This window comes from Gigantopelta aegis, chromosome 8 (assembly GCF_016097555.1).
Source record: "Gigantopelta aegis isolate Gae_Host chromosome 8, Gae_host_genome, whole genome shotgun sequence".
In the NCBI taxonomy this organism is placed as follows: domain Eukaryota; kingdom Metazoa; phylum Mollusca; class Gastropoda; order Neomphalida; family Peltospiridae; genus Gigantopelta; species Gigantopelta aegis.
Window position 1 is genome coordinate 6842413 of NC_054706.1, and position 17624 is coordinate 6860036.

Genomic DNA, 17624 nt, shown 5'->3' on the forward strand with positions numbered 1-17624 from the left:
GAGTGTACAAACTTTGGGTAAGCTGATGGGGTTGCGTGGTTAAGTTGTTAGTGTTCAAACCTTGGATAAGTCGATGGGCTTGTATGGTTGTGGTTGTGGTTGTGTTGTGAGTGTACAAACTTTGGGAAAGCTGATGGGGTTGCGTGGTTGAGTTGTGTGTGTGTACAAACCTTGGGTAAGCCAATGGGGTTGTATGATTGTGGTTGTGTTGTGAGTACACAAACCTTGGGTAAGCCGATGGGGTTGTGGGGTTGAGTTGTGAGTGTACAAACCTTGGGTAAGCCGATGGGGTTGTGGGGTTGAGTTGTGAGTACACAAACCTTGGGTAAGCCGATGGGGTTGTGGGGTTGAGTTGTGAGTGTACAAACCTTGGGTAAGCCGATGTGGTTGTGGGGTTGTGTTGTGAGTGTACAAACCTTGGGTAAGCCGATGGGGTTGTGGGGTTGAGTTGTGAGTGTACAAACCTTGGGTAAGCCGATGTGGTTGTGGGGTTGTGTTGTGAGTGTACAAACCTTGGGTAAGCCGATGGGGTTGTGGGGTTGAGTTGTGAGTGTACAAACCTTGGGTAAGCCGATGGGGTTGTGGGGTTGAGTTGTGAGTGTACAAACCTTGGGTAAGCCGATGGGGTTGTGGGGTTGAGTTGTGAGTGTACAAACCTTGGGTAAGCCGATGGGGTTGTGGGGTTGAGTTGTGAGTGTACAAACCTTGGGTAAGCCGATGGGGTTGTGGGGTTGAGTTGTGAGTGTACAAACCTTGGGTAAGCCGATGGGGTTGTGGGGTTGAGTTGTGAGTGTACAAACCTTGGGTAAGCCGATGGGGTTGTGGGGTTGAGTTGTGAGTGTACAAACCTTGGGTAAGCCGATGGGGTTGTGGGGTTGAGTTGTGAGTGTACAAACCTTGGGTAAGCCGATGGGGTTGTGGGGTTGAGTTGTGAGTGTACAAACCTTGGGTAAGCCGATGGGGTTGTGGGGTTGAGTTGTGAGTGTACAAACCTTGGGTAAGCCGATGGGGTTGTGGGGTTGAGTTGTGAGTACACAAACCTTGGGTAAGCCGATGGGGTTGTGGGGTTGAGTTGTGAGTACACAAACCTTGGGTAAGCCGATGGGGTTGTGGGGTTGAGTTGTGAGTACACAAACCTTGGGTAAGCCGATGGGGTTGTGGGGTTGAGTTGTGAGTACACAAACCTTGGGTAAGCCGATGGGGTTGTGGGGTTGAGTTGTGAGTACACAAACCTTGGGTAAGCCGATGGGGTTGTGGGGTTGAGTTGTGAGTACACAAACCTTGGGTAAGCCGATGGGGTTGTGGGGTTGAGTTGTGAGTACACAAACCTTGGGTAAGCCGATGGGGTTGTGGGGTTGAGTTGTGAGTGTACAAACCTTGGGTAAGCCGATGGGGTTGTGGGGTTGAGTTGTGAGTACACAAACCTTGGGTAAGCCGATGGGGTTGTGGGGTTGAGTTGTGAGTGTACAAACCTTGGGTAAGCCGATGGGGTTGTGGGGTTGAGTTGTGAGTGTACAAACCTTGGGTAAGCCGATGGGGTTGTGGGGTTGAGTTGTGAGTACACAAACCTTGGGTAAGCCGATGGGGTTGTGGGGTTGAGTTGTGAGTACACAAACCTTGGGTAAGCCGATGGGGTTGTGGGGTTGAGTTGTGAGTGTACAAACCTTGGGTAAGCCGATGGGGTTGTGGGGTTGAGTTGTGAGTACACAAACCTTGGGTAAGCCGATGGGGTTGTGGGGTTGAGTTGTGAGTGTACAAACCTTGGGTAAGCCGATGGGGTTGTGGGGTTGAGTTGTGAGTACACAAACCTTGGGTAAGCCGATGGGGTTGTGGGGTTGAGTTGTGAGTACACAAACCTTGGGTAAGCCGATGGGGTTGTGGGGTTGAGTTGTGAGTACACAAACCTTGGGTAAGCCGATGGGGTTGTGGGGTTGAGTTGTGAGTGTACAAACCTTGGGTAAGCCGATGGGGTTGCGTGGTTGAGTTCTGGGTGTCTTGAAGGTGATCTTCTGTTCGTGTTTGAGCAGGTGGTACTTCATGGCCTCGATGAGGAAGTCCTTACACCGACTGTTCGTCTTGAACAGTGGCTCCTCCTCCACGCGCTGCACCAGGTACTCCTGGGACATGAGCGGCAGGCGCACGTGCTCCATCAGCGTCTCGATCAGGTCCTGCCGCGACATCAGGTTGTGCTGAACCCACGACATCACAGCTTCAAACACCTGCAGGTGCAGTATTTCAGTTGTTACACATCTATCATATTTAATTTATTACATGATATCACAGCTTCAAACACCTGCAGGTGCAGTATTTCAGTTGTTACACATCTATCATATTTAATTTATTACACATCACAACTTCAAACACCTACAGGTGTAGTATTTCAGTTGTTACACATCTATCATATTTAATTTATTACACATCACAACTTCAAACACCTACAGGTGTAGTATTTCAGTTGTTACACATCTATTATAATTAATTTATTACACATCAGTGAGATTGTACTAAACCCATGACACCACAGTGACCAACACCTGCAGGTGCAATAGTGCAGTTATTACACATCAATCTTGTATCATATTTAATTTATTTCACATCAGTGAGACTGTGTTGAACCCATAATGTCACAGTTTCAAACACCTGCAGGTAAAATATTTCAGTTATTACATACCAGTTTTATGTCATATTTAATTTATTATACATCAAATGGAGGAGTGACTTTGCTGAACCCACAATATCACACATGTAACTTGAAACATCTGCAACTGCAAATACTTTAGTTATTACACATCAGTCATACATCATATTTAATTTATTACATATCAAATGGAGGAGTGATTATGATGAACCCAAACCACGAGATCATAACTTCAATTAAATGTATGTGCAATATTTCAGTTATTACACAAGCTATGAAAATATACCTGTTCCTCAGAGGTAACGGTCAGTCGGTCACTAGAGATCAGTTTGGCCACTTGGGTCTCGGACAGAGAAAGATACTCATCGTAGTGGACAGTTTCCCTGCAAACAAACATCAAACATCTGTCAATATCCATCAGTAAATCTCTACCTGCTCTCAAAAATATGTAACAGTAAGCACAGCATATAATCTTCATCCACACAAAAGTGATTGTTTTAAAGAATTATCTTCAAAACAAAGCATCATTAAGTGACAGTAGAGATTTAAATGTAAATGACCATCAGCTACATGTAAAATAATAAAATAAAGAATAAACATTTGGATACAGACTCTTGAAAAGAATACTTCTGAGCCATTTTGTAAACTTAAAGATTAACTTTATAATAAAAATATGAACTATATGTTTAAATCAACTTTGTATTCTGAATAATGAGTAAACATTGTTATTCCTACTTTTGCTTTCACGTAAGCACGGCAAAGCATATTACAAAATACCTACGCTAAATCATCCAAACTTTGTTTATAAACTAGGATGACATACGTGTCATCATTTACAGTCTCTTTCTGTATGTCACTATATAGCTGCAGATGAAAAAATCATCCAAACTTTGTTTAAAAACTAGGATGACATACGTGTCATCATTTACAGTCTCTTTCTGTGTGTCACTATACAGCTGCAGATGAAAAAATCATCCAAACTTTGTTTAAAAACTAGGATGACATAGGTGTCATCATTTACAGTCTCTTTCTGTATGTCACTATACAGCTGCAGATGAAAAAATCATCCAAACTTTGTTTAAAAACTAGGATGACATACGTATCATCATTTACAGTCTCTTTCTGTATGTCACTATACAGCTGCAGATGAAAAAATCATCCAAACTTTGTTTAAAAACTAGGATGACATACGTATCATCATTTACAGTCTCTTTCTGTATGTCACTATACAGCTGCAGATGAAAAAATCATCCAAATCTGGGCTAGCTCTGGGTGATCAGAAAATTTCGCCAAATTATCTCAAAAATGCAAAACCTAGAGCTATTTTCCAACAAAATAACAAATATTACACAAATTATTTTCGCCAAATTAAAATAAAATTCGCCAATGGTTTCTAAAATTTGCTATTGGTGAATTTGGCAAGTGGCAGAGCTAGCCCTGCCAATTACATTACTATTGAAGAGTGTTAACTCAAAAGTACTTTTTGATTGGAAATGAAAACATACATAGTATCATCTCCTGATACTTGACTACAACTTGGCAAAACTTTTTTAAAATCTAATTTTAACTTTACTTTATTATAAAGTTATCTTTCAAGTAAACTGGTGCTTTGTATCAGATAACAGTTCATGAGTTTTGTACATGCTTGTACAGACAGACTCACGTCAACTGGTGCTTTGTATCAGATCACAGTTCATGAGTTTTGTACATGCTTGTACAGACAGACTCACGTAAACTGGTGCTTTGTATCAGATCACAGTTCATGAGTTTTGTACATGCTTGTACAGACAGACTTACATAACTGGTGCTTTGTATCAGATCACAGTTCATGAGTTTTGTACATGCTTGTACAGACAGACTCACGTCAACTGGTGCTTTGTATCAGATCACAGTTCATGAGTTTTGTACATGCTTGTACAGACAGACTCACGTAAAGTGTTGCTCTGTATACATCTGAGCATAGTGCATGAGTTTTGTACATGCTTGTACAGACAGACTCACGTAAAGTGTTGTTCATATACATCTGAGCATAGTGCATGAGTTTTGTACATGCTTGTACAGACAGACTCACGTAAAGTGTTGCTCTGTATACATCTGAGCATAGTGCATGAGTTCTGTACAGGCGTGGATATCGGCGAAGTCCTGGATACCGAGAGAATTGGACGGGTGTAGCTGTGCTTGAAGAAACTCACAACACGCATCACGGACTTCTGTCAACTGTAGGATGTTAGCAGCAGGTAGTAAAGTCTGAAAACAGTAATCAAACATTTATCAAGCACCTGTCAACTGTAGGATGTTAGCAGCAGGTAGTAAAGTCTGAAAACAGTAATCAAACATTTATCAAGCACCTGTCAACTGTAGGATGTTAGCAGCAGGTAGTAAAGTCTGAAAACAGTGATCAAACATTTATCAAGCACCTGTCAACTGTAGGATGTTAGCAGCAGGTAGTAAAGTCTGTCAACTGTAGGATGTTAGCAGCAGGTAGTAAAGTCTGAAAACAGTAATCAAACATTTATCAAGCACCTGTCAACTGTAGGATGTTGGCAGCAGGTAGTAAAGTCTGAAAACAGTAATCAAACATTTATCAAGCACCTGTCAACTGTAGGATGTTAGCAGCAGGTAGTAAAGTCTGAAAACAGTGATCAAACATTTATCAAGCACCTGTCAACTGTAGGATGTTAGCAGCAGGTAGTAAAGTCTGTCAACTGTAGGATGTTAGCAGCAGGTAGTAAAGTCTGAAAACAGTAATCAAACATTTATCAAGCACCTGTCAACTGTAGGATGTTAGCAGCAGGTAGTAAAGTCTGAAAACAGTGATCAAACATTTATCAAGCACCTGTCAACTGTAGGATGTTAGCAGCAGGTAGTAAAGTCTGAAAACAGTGATCAAACATTTATCAAGCACCTGTCAACTGTAGGATGTTAGCAGCAGGTAGTAAAGTCTGAAAACAGTGATCAAACATTTATCAAGCACCTGTCAACTGTAGGATGTTAGCAGCAGGTAGTAAAGTCTGAAAACAGTGATCAAACATTTATCAAGCACCTGTCAACTGTAGGATGTTAGCAGCAGGTAGTAAAGTCTGAAAACAGTGATCAAACATTTATCAAGCACCTGTCAACTGTAGGATGTTAGCAGCAGGTAGTAAAGTCTGAAAACAGTGATCAAACATTTATCAAGCACCTGTCAACTGTAGGATGTTAGCAGCAGGTAGTAAAGTCTGAAAACAGTAATCAAACATTTATCAAGCACCTGTCTGAAAACTGTAGTCAACTGTAGGATGTTAGCAGCAGGTAGTAAAGTCTGAAAACAGTAATCAAACATTTATCAAGCACCTTCAAGTGTAGGATGTTAGCAGCAGGTAGTAAAGTCTGAAAACAGTAATCAAATATTTCTCAAGCACCTGTCAACTGTAGGATGTTAGCAGCAGGTAGTAAAGTCTGAAAACAGTAATCAAACATTTAACAAGCACCTGTCAAGTGTAGGATGTTAGCAGCAGGTAGTAAAGTCTGAAAACAGTAATCAAATATTTCTCAAGCACCTGTCAACTGTAGGATGTTAGCAGCAGGTAGTAAAGTCTGAAAACAGTAATCAAACATTTCTCAAGCACCTTCAAGTGTAGGATGTTAGCAGCAGGTAGTAAAGTCTGAAAACAGTAATCAAACATTTAACAAGCACCTGTCAAGTGTAGGATGTTAGCAGCAGGTAGTAAAGTCTGAAAACAGTAATCAAACATTTAACAAGCACCTGTCAACTGTAGGATGTTAGCAGCAGGTAGTAAAGTCTGAAAACAGTAATCAAACATTTCTCAAGCACCTTCAAGTGTAGGATGTTAGCAGCAGGTAGTAAAGTCTGAAAACAGTAATCAAACATTTAACAAGCACCTGTCAAGTGTAGGATGTTAGCAGCAGGTAGTAAAGTCTGAAAACAGTAATCAAACATTTCTCAAGCACCTTCAAGTGTAGGATGTTAGCAGCAGGTAGTAAAGTCTGAAAACAGTAATCAAACATTTCTCAAGCACCTGTCAACTATAGGATGTTAGCAGCAGGTAGTAAAGTATGAAAGCAGTAAAAAAAAACCCACCCATTTAACAAGCACCTGTCAACTGTAGGATGTTAGTAAATAAATAAATAAATAAATATTTCTGACCTAATTAATAAAGTTAAAGTTTGTTTTGTTTAACGACACCACTAGAGCACACTGATTTATTAATCATCAGCTATTGGATGTCAAACATTTGATAATTCTGACAGGTTTAGAGAGGAAATCTGCTACATTTTTCCATTAGTAGCAAGGGATCATTTGTATGCACCATCCCAGAGCAGCATTTGGCTGGAACACGAATTAGCCCAATAGACCCAATGACGGAGATCATCAACCTTAGACCGACCGTGCATCAGGTGAGCACTTTACCACTGGGCTAAATCCCGCCCCCACCTAATTAATAATATTAGTTGTTGACTACATACCTGAACATTGTCTTCAGTAACATGAATCTCTGAAGTGTACACAAAATCTATTAACAGAGACAAAGCTTTAGGATCTATTTCTTGCAGAGTGATGCGGTCCATCTTCGATTCTGTCATTTCTCCTGTGAACATGGCGTAGAAATACTGACTGCACGCAGACAGAATGGCCTTGTGGGCCGGAATTTCTATGTTGTCCGCCACTAGTACCACATCACAGAGCAGATGATCCCTACAATATTTAAAGAAATATTTTCACACAAATAAATGTTTTTAAATAAATAATAAATATTTAACATACAAACAAATTAATTAATTTGAATTTGAAATAATCAGTTGACTAGTCAGTAATGGCAACTAACTGGGGGGGGGGGGGGGGGGGGGGGAGAGACTGGCCTTTGAATCCTTATATATTATTTCAACCCCTGGAATATAGTTACACTTTAACTTGTTTAAACTAGTGGAAAACTTCCAAGCTGTAATAAATCTGAAAGCCACAATTTAAAAATATGCTGGGATGTTGTTAATCATGGTCTTTTTTACTTGTTTAAAGTGATAATAAAAGATGACATCATGATTAAATTGTGCAAAAATGTCTGCCATTAATTGTAGTCCACCACTTAACGGAATTCTTGTCACTGAATGGAATGGAATTCAATTGAATCTTTTAAATAATTTGCAATTTTTTTTAATTAACACAGAACATGGCAAAACTTTCTATGAAATGTACCAATATCTGTTAACTTTGCCTATTTTTATTAAACTTCTTCCCTTTTTGGGGGGGAAGGGAGAAGTCACTTCTACTGTTTCAATTCTAGATAAGGGTGTGCAGTGTACATGTAAATGATTAAATACAGACCTGGTAAGAGCAGTTTACTATAAATTTAAAGTTTACAACTTACTTTTACTAGTAAAGCCCTTCACTGTATAAACTTTGTTATTCATATGTATATTGTTTTTAATTGCATTTTAATACTTGTATCTTACAATTGAATAAAACAATTAATTGACGTGTGTGTAGCACATGTTATTTTTGTTAATCAGATGTTGTCCACAAAAAAGTACTGGTCTCGACCGTATCATTATGCATTAACTTCCTGCTAACCTGAATGTTATTTTTGTTAATCAGATGTTGTCCACAACGAAGTACTGGTCTCGACCGTATCATTATGCATTAACTTCCTGCTAACCTGAATGTTATTTTTGTTAATCAGATGTTGTCCACAACGAAGTACTGGTCTCGACCGTATCATTCTGCATTAACTTCCTGCTAACCTGAATGTTATTTTTGTTAATCAGATGTTGTCCACAACGAAGTACTGGTCTCGACCGTATCATTGTGCATTAACTTCCTGCTAACCTGAATGTTATTTTTGTTAATCAGATGTTGTCCACAACGAAGTACTGGTCTCGACCGTATCATTGTGCATTAACTTCCTGCTAACCTGAATGTTATTTTTGTTAATCAGATGTTGTCCACAACGAAGTACTGGTCTCGACCGTATCATTGTGCATTAACTTCCTGCTAACCTGAATGTTATTTTTGTTAATCAGATGTTGTCCACAACGAAGTACTGGTCTCGACCGTATCATTGTGCATTAACTTCCTGCTAACCCGAATGTTATTTTTGTTAATCAGATGTTGTCCACAACGAAGTACTGGTCTCGACCGTATCATTATGCATTAACTTCCTGCTAACCCGAATGTTATTTTTGTTAATCAGATGTTGTCCACAACGAAGTACTGGTCTCGACCGTATCATTATGCATTAACTTCCTGCTAACCCGAATGTTATTTTTGTTAATCAGATGTTGTCCACAACGAAGTACTGGTCTCGACCGTATCATTATGCATTAACTTCCTGCTAACCCGAATGTTATTTTTGTTAATCAGATGTTGTCCACAACGAAGTACTGGTCTCGACCGTATCATTATGCATTAACTTCCTGCTAACCTGAATGTTGTCCACAACAAAGTACTGGTCTCGACCGTATCATTATGCATTAACTTCCTGCTAACCTGAATGTTGTCCACAACAAAGTACTGGTCTCGACCGTATCATTATGCATTAACTTCCTGCTAACCTGAATTACCCATCCTCTACTTATTTTGATGTCTAGGTCATTATTACGATGTGCAGATCACACAACATAGAGCTTACTTTCTCATCTGGTTCAGACACTCAAATGCTTTCTGTGTGTGTTGTGGCAGTTTAAAGGCAGGTCGGTCGCGGCCCGACAGGATTTTTGGTCGGACATCCATTTCAGTGGAAATGTGTACAAACTGCAAGAAAACAAATAATAAAAAAAATAACATAAAAATACAACAACAATCAATAAACACACAACATAAGTCGTATGATACATTTCTCAAACAGTCATGAGTCATGATACCAAAGAGGACAGTTATGTGAAAACCTTGCATATTATTACAGGGAAGATTTTGTTTTCAATATTTTGATTAGCGATAGTCTTAGTCATTAAAACATTTTAACTTGCATAGCGTATTGTGACACGATAATGAACCAAATGTTCCCTGTATTACAACAGGTAAGTATTATGTGAACAGTGTGAGCGTATTGTGACACGATAATGAACCAAATGTTCCCTGTATTACAACAGGTAAGTATTATGTGAACAGTGTGAGCGTATTGTGACACGATAATGAACCAAATGTTCCCTGTATTACAACAGGTAAGTATTATGTGAACAGTGTGAGCGTATTGTGACACGATAATGAACCAAATGTTCCCTGTATTACAACAGGTAAGTATTATGTGAACAGTGTGAGCGTATTGTGACACGATAATGAACCAAATGTTCCCTGTATTACAACAGGTAAGTATTATGTGAACAGTGTGAGCGTATTGTGACACGATAATGAACCAAATGTTCCCTGTATTACAACAGGTAAGTATTATGTGAACAGTGTGAGCCCTGCAAGAGATCTTTTATATGCCAGGGCTTCTAGAATACGGTAGCCTGACACATGTGGCTAGTGGTTTTTAACATCAGGCAAGTAAATAATTTCCCCGGCCAAGCCCGACAGCTAGTAAAAATAATAAATCCCAAAACTGAATAAAGATATTTGTAAAGTAATCCCCAATAAAAAAAATTCCATTTTCATCGAATAAATTGATCGCTTTGATATCGCCAACTGATAAACGGTCAGTGTTCTTTCTGGGTGAAAATTAAAGGAATGCGGCCGCTCGGCACCACACCCTTCTAAAACCAATAAACGAAAAGCAAAAAAAAAAAAAAAAAAAAAAAAAAGGGGGGGGGGGGGGCACTGGCCAATCTGATAGCCATAGAAAGCCTGTTTTTCTTAAATGCTGATTTTTAAGCATTATAAATGTGTTTAGTTACATGCAAGTAAGACAAAAGATGGCTTTTGCAAATTTGGCCCAAGATTGCTGGGGGGTTTTTAAGAAAAGAGGATTAAAGAACACAGATAAAAAAAAGAAAAAAACAAAAACAATGAACAGGTGTGCAAATAATAGCATGAAAACAGGCATCTAGCTGAGTTATAGAACTGGAAACCCTCCTGTGGATCCTTATTTTCCCCATTCCAACCAATCTCTAACGATCAGATGTACATTAAAGGTCATGGTATGTGCTGTCATGTCTGTGGGAAGTGCATGGTAAAATGTAACAAATATCCTCTGAAGATTGTGTTAGAATTATCAAATGTTTGACATCCAATTGTCGATAATTAATTATTAATCAATGTGCTCTAAAGGTGGGGTTTTTTTTTTTAACTTTAACTTCTTTATTCTTTTTTTCCTCAAATATTATTCTATTTCACCATTAAAGTCTAATTATGGGGTTTTGGGTAAACCAGTATTGATCTTATGTTAAAATTAATTAATTCAAATCATGTACGTCCATCACACATTTTATGTACATCCGTCACACTATTTACCATGTATTAGTTAGGTCCAGTTACTTTTATTAAATTTTGAATATGCAGTGATATTTTCCCCTGATATCCAGACTGTAAGTAGAAATAGGAATTATGCGAGTACTAACAATTCACAGAATTTTGACAATATGTTGATGACACTGGCTTTTAACTAATTCTGTACACACCCAGGGCTCGAACTTAACGGCGGCAACGATGGCACTTTTGTGCTGCCGGATACAAATTACTGCCGTCGGTAAAGCTCCTCACCGACGGCAAAATGTACAAACGTGTATGAACATTACCTTCCAGTATTTAACACGGACGTTTGGGTCCTGGTTGGAGTTAATGGGCGTTTAGTTAGGACCACGCGATTGAACTATATTTAGTCATGCGCGTACCCTGTGTTGTTGTATAATATACCTTCTCACTGTATTTTGCCTCCTCGCTTTCGTGTTATGCTGCCCCTTTTCACATTTGGCAGCCCCATTTGTTTTTCTGCACGCCTCTTTATTTTTCGGCATCCTTTTATAATTTACAGCACTCAGTTCTGCTGTTTAAAAATGCACTCTTTTTTTCACAATGAAAAACATTGATCAATCTGCACACTAGACATCAAAGGAAACAAGCCACGTTGTGTACGAAAGCACATGTTACCGTAACGTAATTTAACACTATTTTTTAATAGCCTCTGTTGTGCCCCATACCAGTATCCAATTGTATGTTGGATACACACAATAACAGTTATATTTTATTTTAGCAATGAAAACATTTTATTTTTATAGTTTTGACAATCTCCGACTGAAAAAACCGATTAGAACGGTCATTCTGTCTTTTGTGTCCACTAACTCGTGTGTGATATTTTAACCTCACTTGCAGATTTAATTGTTCATAACGGATGATTTTTACTTACTGTCAATAATTTTTTTTATGCAGCAATTCCTTATAAAATATTAGAAACATGTATATAATAAAAAAAAAAAAAAAAAAAAATTAAAACGGAAGTAGTAGTGTTCATTATTAAAATCATTTATCTTGGATACCAAATAATATATACACTGCGTTTACAAAAACGAAACTTCTTTTTATAAGCTGGCAATATCAATGCGATTGATTCACTCGATGAAGATGGAAATATAAAAAGAACAGAACAATGTTATCCCACAGTAGAGGATCGCATCGCTTAAATAAATTCTTTATTATTTTTCAAATATCTTAAAATCTTTATTAAAATAATAATATTAAAACGAATACCGACACTCTTTTTCTTTTTTAACTGAACTACGTTTTAACAGTACACAAAAAATAAGGCAGCTTGTACATCGTACCAACTTTTCAGTACCAGATACAGAGGGACAAAATAAGGGATACGTTTTTCCACAAAGTCGACCAACATACGATATACGGTAACCAAACATGCCTTTTTTTCTTCTCCTTTTTTTATTTTTTATTTTTTTGCTTTTCAGTGTTTTTTTGGGGGGGGGGGGTTTAAATGGTGGGGTAGGGTGGGACGCACGACCATCCTCTTTTAATTTTCACCCAGTGAGAACACTGTATACAACTTAATGTCATCCATAGAACAATTTTCATGTCATATTCACCGAAAACTTGGGCAACTTGTCTCAGAAACACCACGTTCTGTTTCATGATAGCTTACGCTAGTAGTCCATACTTCCATTTATAACAAATTCTTGTTTATTGAAGTTTATTGACATAAATTTTCATGAACATAGATTAACCTACATCCAGTCCCTTGTGAGAGAAAAAGAAAACCATTACCGGGTAGTACTGTGTCAGATAATGAAGCAGAGCTGTAAGAAAATTAATGACGTGGTCGATATGTTCTAAATGGTTAGCATGGGACACTGGTGATCCAAGGTACTTAATAATTGTATTAGTATATTTTAAAAGTGCTTTGTAATTTTATTATAATTATTAGTTGAAGAAACTTTTTAATTGTTACTTGAACAAACAATGCTGAAAAATTGACAGCTTTGATGCAATCAGAAGTACATGCATGCTAACAATCAGCCTATCCCCACTCATTGAACGAAAAAACATAACGCTATTGAGTTGTGTTATTTACTATTTTCAAGTACAGAAGTGCAAACATCATAAGAACAAAGTATATAGCTGCAACTTGCTTGATTGAATTTATGTCTTGAAGAAATCAATAAAAAAGAAACTTTTTATTTTTAAACATTATTGATTTAGCAGTCAGCAGATTGCTGCATGGTGTTTAAAATATTGCTTGCAAGATAAGGTAGGACAAACTTCTTTTTTGTTTTTTAAATAGCTTTGGTTATTTCTAATTGTATTTTTTATTTGAATATTTTTAAAATATTTATTCAGATATAATACTCACTATACATATTGTAGTAATAGCCATATTTTTAATATTTATTCAGATATAACACTCACTATACATATTGTAGTAATAGCCATATTTTTAATATTTATTCAGATATAACATTCACTATACATATTGTAGTAATAGCCATATTTTTAATATTTATTCAAATATAACACTCACTAGACATATTGTAGTAATAGCCATATTTTTAATGTAAACCTGTATTGATCTACATCCTAGTTTATGTTTTTAGTGCCCTTATTTGCTTGCATTGAAAAATGATTGACGTGTGACCTCACATTTTTACTGACGTCATTCACTAATAGGTAAAAATAAACAGGCACATGCAGCTGACACTTCGATATATATTTTGGACATGACTGCCATAAATTCAGAAAACTACAATAGTTTTAATTGGCATATGGGTCATGTGGGTTTTTTTATCTATTTTAGTTCATGTGTAGAAAAAATAATTTTAAAGATAAAATGTAAGAAAGAATAGGATATATCATCAATGTCCCTAACTGCGTTATGCTTCCAATTCCATTCACTTTGTTTTTTCGTGCACGGTTCGCGCAATCAACATCCGATTTGTTGTCATCGGCATGTCGTTCATTTGTGAGATTTTTCTTCAGAGTTCAGGAACATTTTCATAAAGAATAAACTTTACAAACCCCTTTACAAAAGTCGTTTTTGTTTATTCCTTACAATTACCGATATCGGGTCCACATGACTCATAAAAATTGACTTAAAATGGAGAAAGATGAATTAACATTTGGTGCATGTCACATGACCTCACACATACCCGATCAACAAGGCCAAAGCATTTAATTTTTATGATTTTTAACACCCCTATTGTTAGAATTTGTTTTCAATTATTATATTCATTCTGCAATTTTAGGTACGCTACATTTTTGTGCCTCTATTGTAGTGAATAGTATTCATAATCCATTCATAACAATTGTAAAAAATGTTGAGTGTATAAATTGTGTTAATTAAGAATCAATTCATTAAAAAAATTGTATTTTACAAACTATTCACTGGTATAAACGTAATGCCTATCAGTATTGACATCAAGTGTTAGCGATGTGTGTTGATAAACATGGACCGGACCAGAAAGCAGGGTTCTCATTCATCCAAAAATATTGAGAGTCCATGATCTCATGACCTTATAGTTTGAGAGTCCATTAGGAATGTAGGAGAGTCCACATTTGAAGATGAATTGATACATCCAATAAAATATCAAGTGAATTGTATAACAACTGACAACACAAAAACATCGACATTTAAATGGTTTTATGTCGTAATAAAAAGTACATGAACATGAATAATAAAAAAATTATTATTAAAATGTATGATAAAATATAAAACAAATACCAGGTAACTCGTATATCTTCAACTAATAATGACACAAAAGAACTCAAATACATATGTATTTATATTATATATATATAAAAAAAAAAATTCGCCAAGATTTTTTTCCATCACGATTTTTAGAACGAAACATTTTCAACCAGTTTTGTTCAGTTGATCCGCCTCACGGTGTGAATAAGCACTGTTTGCATGTCCACATGGCCAGTCTACTATTCAGTAGTGTACTGCCAGCTGCTTGTCATAAAGCTAGAAAACGTGATTAAATAAAATGAAATACTGTTTAAGACATGTTGCATTTTTTATATTAAATGTTTGATTACTAGTGACAAGAAGTTTTACTTTTTATTAGTCATGTTTTGTCGTACCGGTTTATGTTGTAAATCTGGGTCACATGATTCAGTTCACTTCCACTAAGTGGGTGCATTGATGAGGAATACATATTCTTTCTCACTCATTATTAGTTGAAACTTTCTACGTTTACAGATTACATTTCAAACATATTAAATGGTGAAATTATCATTCATTTGTGCTATATCTACTGATATAATACTAGCGCCGACATGATACATCCCAATTGTTTTGTAGTTCAATTTAAGGCATGGCCGCTAACAAATTTAATAATAATTTCCTTTTAAATCATGAATGAATAATCTTTAATGAGAAATGCACCCAGAAAAAGCAATCAGAGTAGTTGTCACAACAGTAATTGGTCTAAGGGGCCTCAGTCATCCCGATCCAGAGCATAAAATTTAATTTTTTCAGACAAACGATATGTATTTCGTGTGGTTTTAGTGTTTGCATGAACGATTTTCTCCAGTGGTTCAGATACAAATGAAAAGGTTAACTGGCAACGGTAATCAAATGAGAATCTAAGATGGGTGATTTTCGTAGCTTTTCTCCAAATTCTTATCATAAATACTAAATTATTATTATTATTTGGTATGCTGGGACTAACTTGAAAGCTGCCATTTACATTTCAGCACACTACCCCATCGGTTCTGTTACAGGGGAGTACTTGTTGGCGCCAAACAATAGTCTGAATGAAACAGGGATTTCCCGGAAGCTTTGAGCTTTGAGCTTCCGGGTCTGAATGGAAAAACCTGAAGTTCTGCGAATCCTCGATCGATCCAATCAATGCTGCAACTCGGTGTTTCATCATGTTCTAATTTCCACTTGTGCTATTTTCTTCGCTGTGTATGTCATATTTTAATAAATTGATTTAGCAAGGGTTGTACTTGTTTTCATTACAATACATGTTTCAGAATTAATGCATATATTTCAACGTAACCACATAGGTGTCACAAAGTAAATAAATATACAGAACTTCACATACGTTTTTTTCGCTTCCTATTTATTGCACGAGTTTATTGTGCGCAAGAATATTTACCACGAGACCGTGTAACGGTCGAGTGGTATGTTCTCGCTCACAATAAACGTGTCATTTTTGACAGTGTCCAAAACTGACCCTTTCATTTGTTTTAACCTAGCTTCACTACGGATAGCCACAAAATTGTCCGTACATACGTTGCATATATCTTTACATATGTCACCATTCTCGTTTGTATTAACTGCAAAATCGTCTGAAAACCACAATTTTTTTTAAAGTTTTTTTCACTAACGGTGTCCTTTTGGCATTTTTTCGCATTAGGTCCTGACATTTTACAACTCTATAACTAAATGCCGGGCTAAGGTGATGTCACGTTTAATAAATACTCATAAACCGCTTTAATTTTCTAACCGCATATTGTTTTCCGCATGTAGCGAAATGATCAAAGGGAATGTGCGACTATGTTACTAAATGTTATTGACACTTCTAATGACAGTGCCAACTTTGTAATTGACCGCGATGTCGAGTTCAAACGGATACATTTTTTTTCTTTCTCATACCTGCAATGCTAGGTCCGTTCTCTTATTATTTTATTACAAAAATAGTTATATTAGCCAAAACACGTCAGTTTACATTTTCGGAAGAGCGATTAGTTTTTGCATGAACGATCCGTCGTTCGTGTCGATATTGGTTTTGCATATCCGACAGACGAACGACAATATCGTTCGTGCCAAATTTTATGCCCTGTGATCATTTCGCACCTTTACTAACACCGACAGAAGCAATTCATAAAGCAGTCGGTGATCACATCAATCAACTACAAGATGACTTCTCATTGGCTGCAGTAAAACAGTAATCTCCATTCGTCTCGCGTAATTAATGAGTAGCCCCACCTGTAAAATCACTGACGTGTGACCGGAGATATTATTTTCGGACGGCTTTCTGGAGTAACCAACTGATTGTACCAATTAAGACTAATTTCCAAGAATTTTTTTATGAATGTTGCCGATTTACTTTGTAACAGTAAATTTAGATATTTAAAAAAAAAAAAATTGTATTGAAGTTAAATAAAAATTAAAATATACTGCGTCCACAGAGATGCACGTGCATGTATGCAATATGGTGCGTCCCATCCTTAATCGCTGTGTCAGGGACCCGGGACTCCGGGTCCATGAGAACCCTGAGAAGGTTTGACAAATTGAATTTTTCCTTTTAAAAAAATATTAAAATAAGTGTTCTTCAACTGTGCAGAGTTAAGAAACATATATTTTTTCATGTAGTGGCCTTAAAAATGGAAAATTACGAACTGCACATGCGTGTTACGATACTTTTTGCAAACGCATGCTCCTGAATGCAGTTAGAAATCTTGCACTCTTTCCTGTTTACCGAAGGGTGTTTCACTTTTGTTTACTAGAATGGATTTGTTTTACATCCACATTTTTGATTTTTTTTTACGTTAGATCAATTCTCGGAACCGGCGTGACGTCACACGGCCTAGTTACCGATCATCCGGGTCTTTGGAGGTGAAGCAAAGCCTTAGTTATTACTGGTTTACATAGAATAAAGT

The 17624-nt window shown here is 37.0% G+C and overlaps 1 protein-coding gene across 1 annotated transcript in view; it reads right to left on the minus strand.

Annotated features, from left to right (window-relative positions):
• Window positions 1–17624, minus strand: part of LOC121380122 (kelch-like protein 2) — a 37484-nt gene that overhangs the window by 15271 nt on the left and 4589 nt on the right. Inside the window, exons 2-6 of the mRNA XM_041508894.1 lie at window positions 9265–9386; window positions 7106–7334; window positions 4710–4885; window positions 2925–3021; window positions 1953–2219 (exon numbers count right to left, since the gene is read on the minus strand). Coding sequence (XP_041364828.1) covers window positions 1953–2219; window positions 2925–3021; window positions 4710–4885; window positions 7106–7334; window positions 9265–9365 — 870 coding nt within the window. The 5' untranslated portion in view covers window positions 9366–9386. The remainder of the gene's footprint in view (window positions 1–1952; window positions 2220–2924; window positions 3022–4709; window positions 4886–7105; window positions 7335–9264; window positions 9387–17624) is intronic.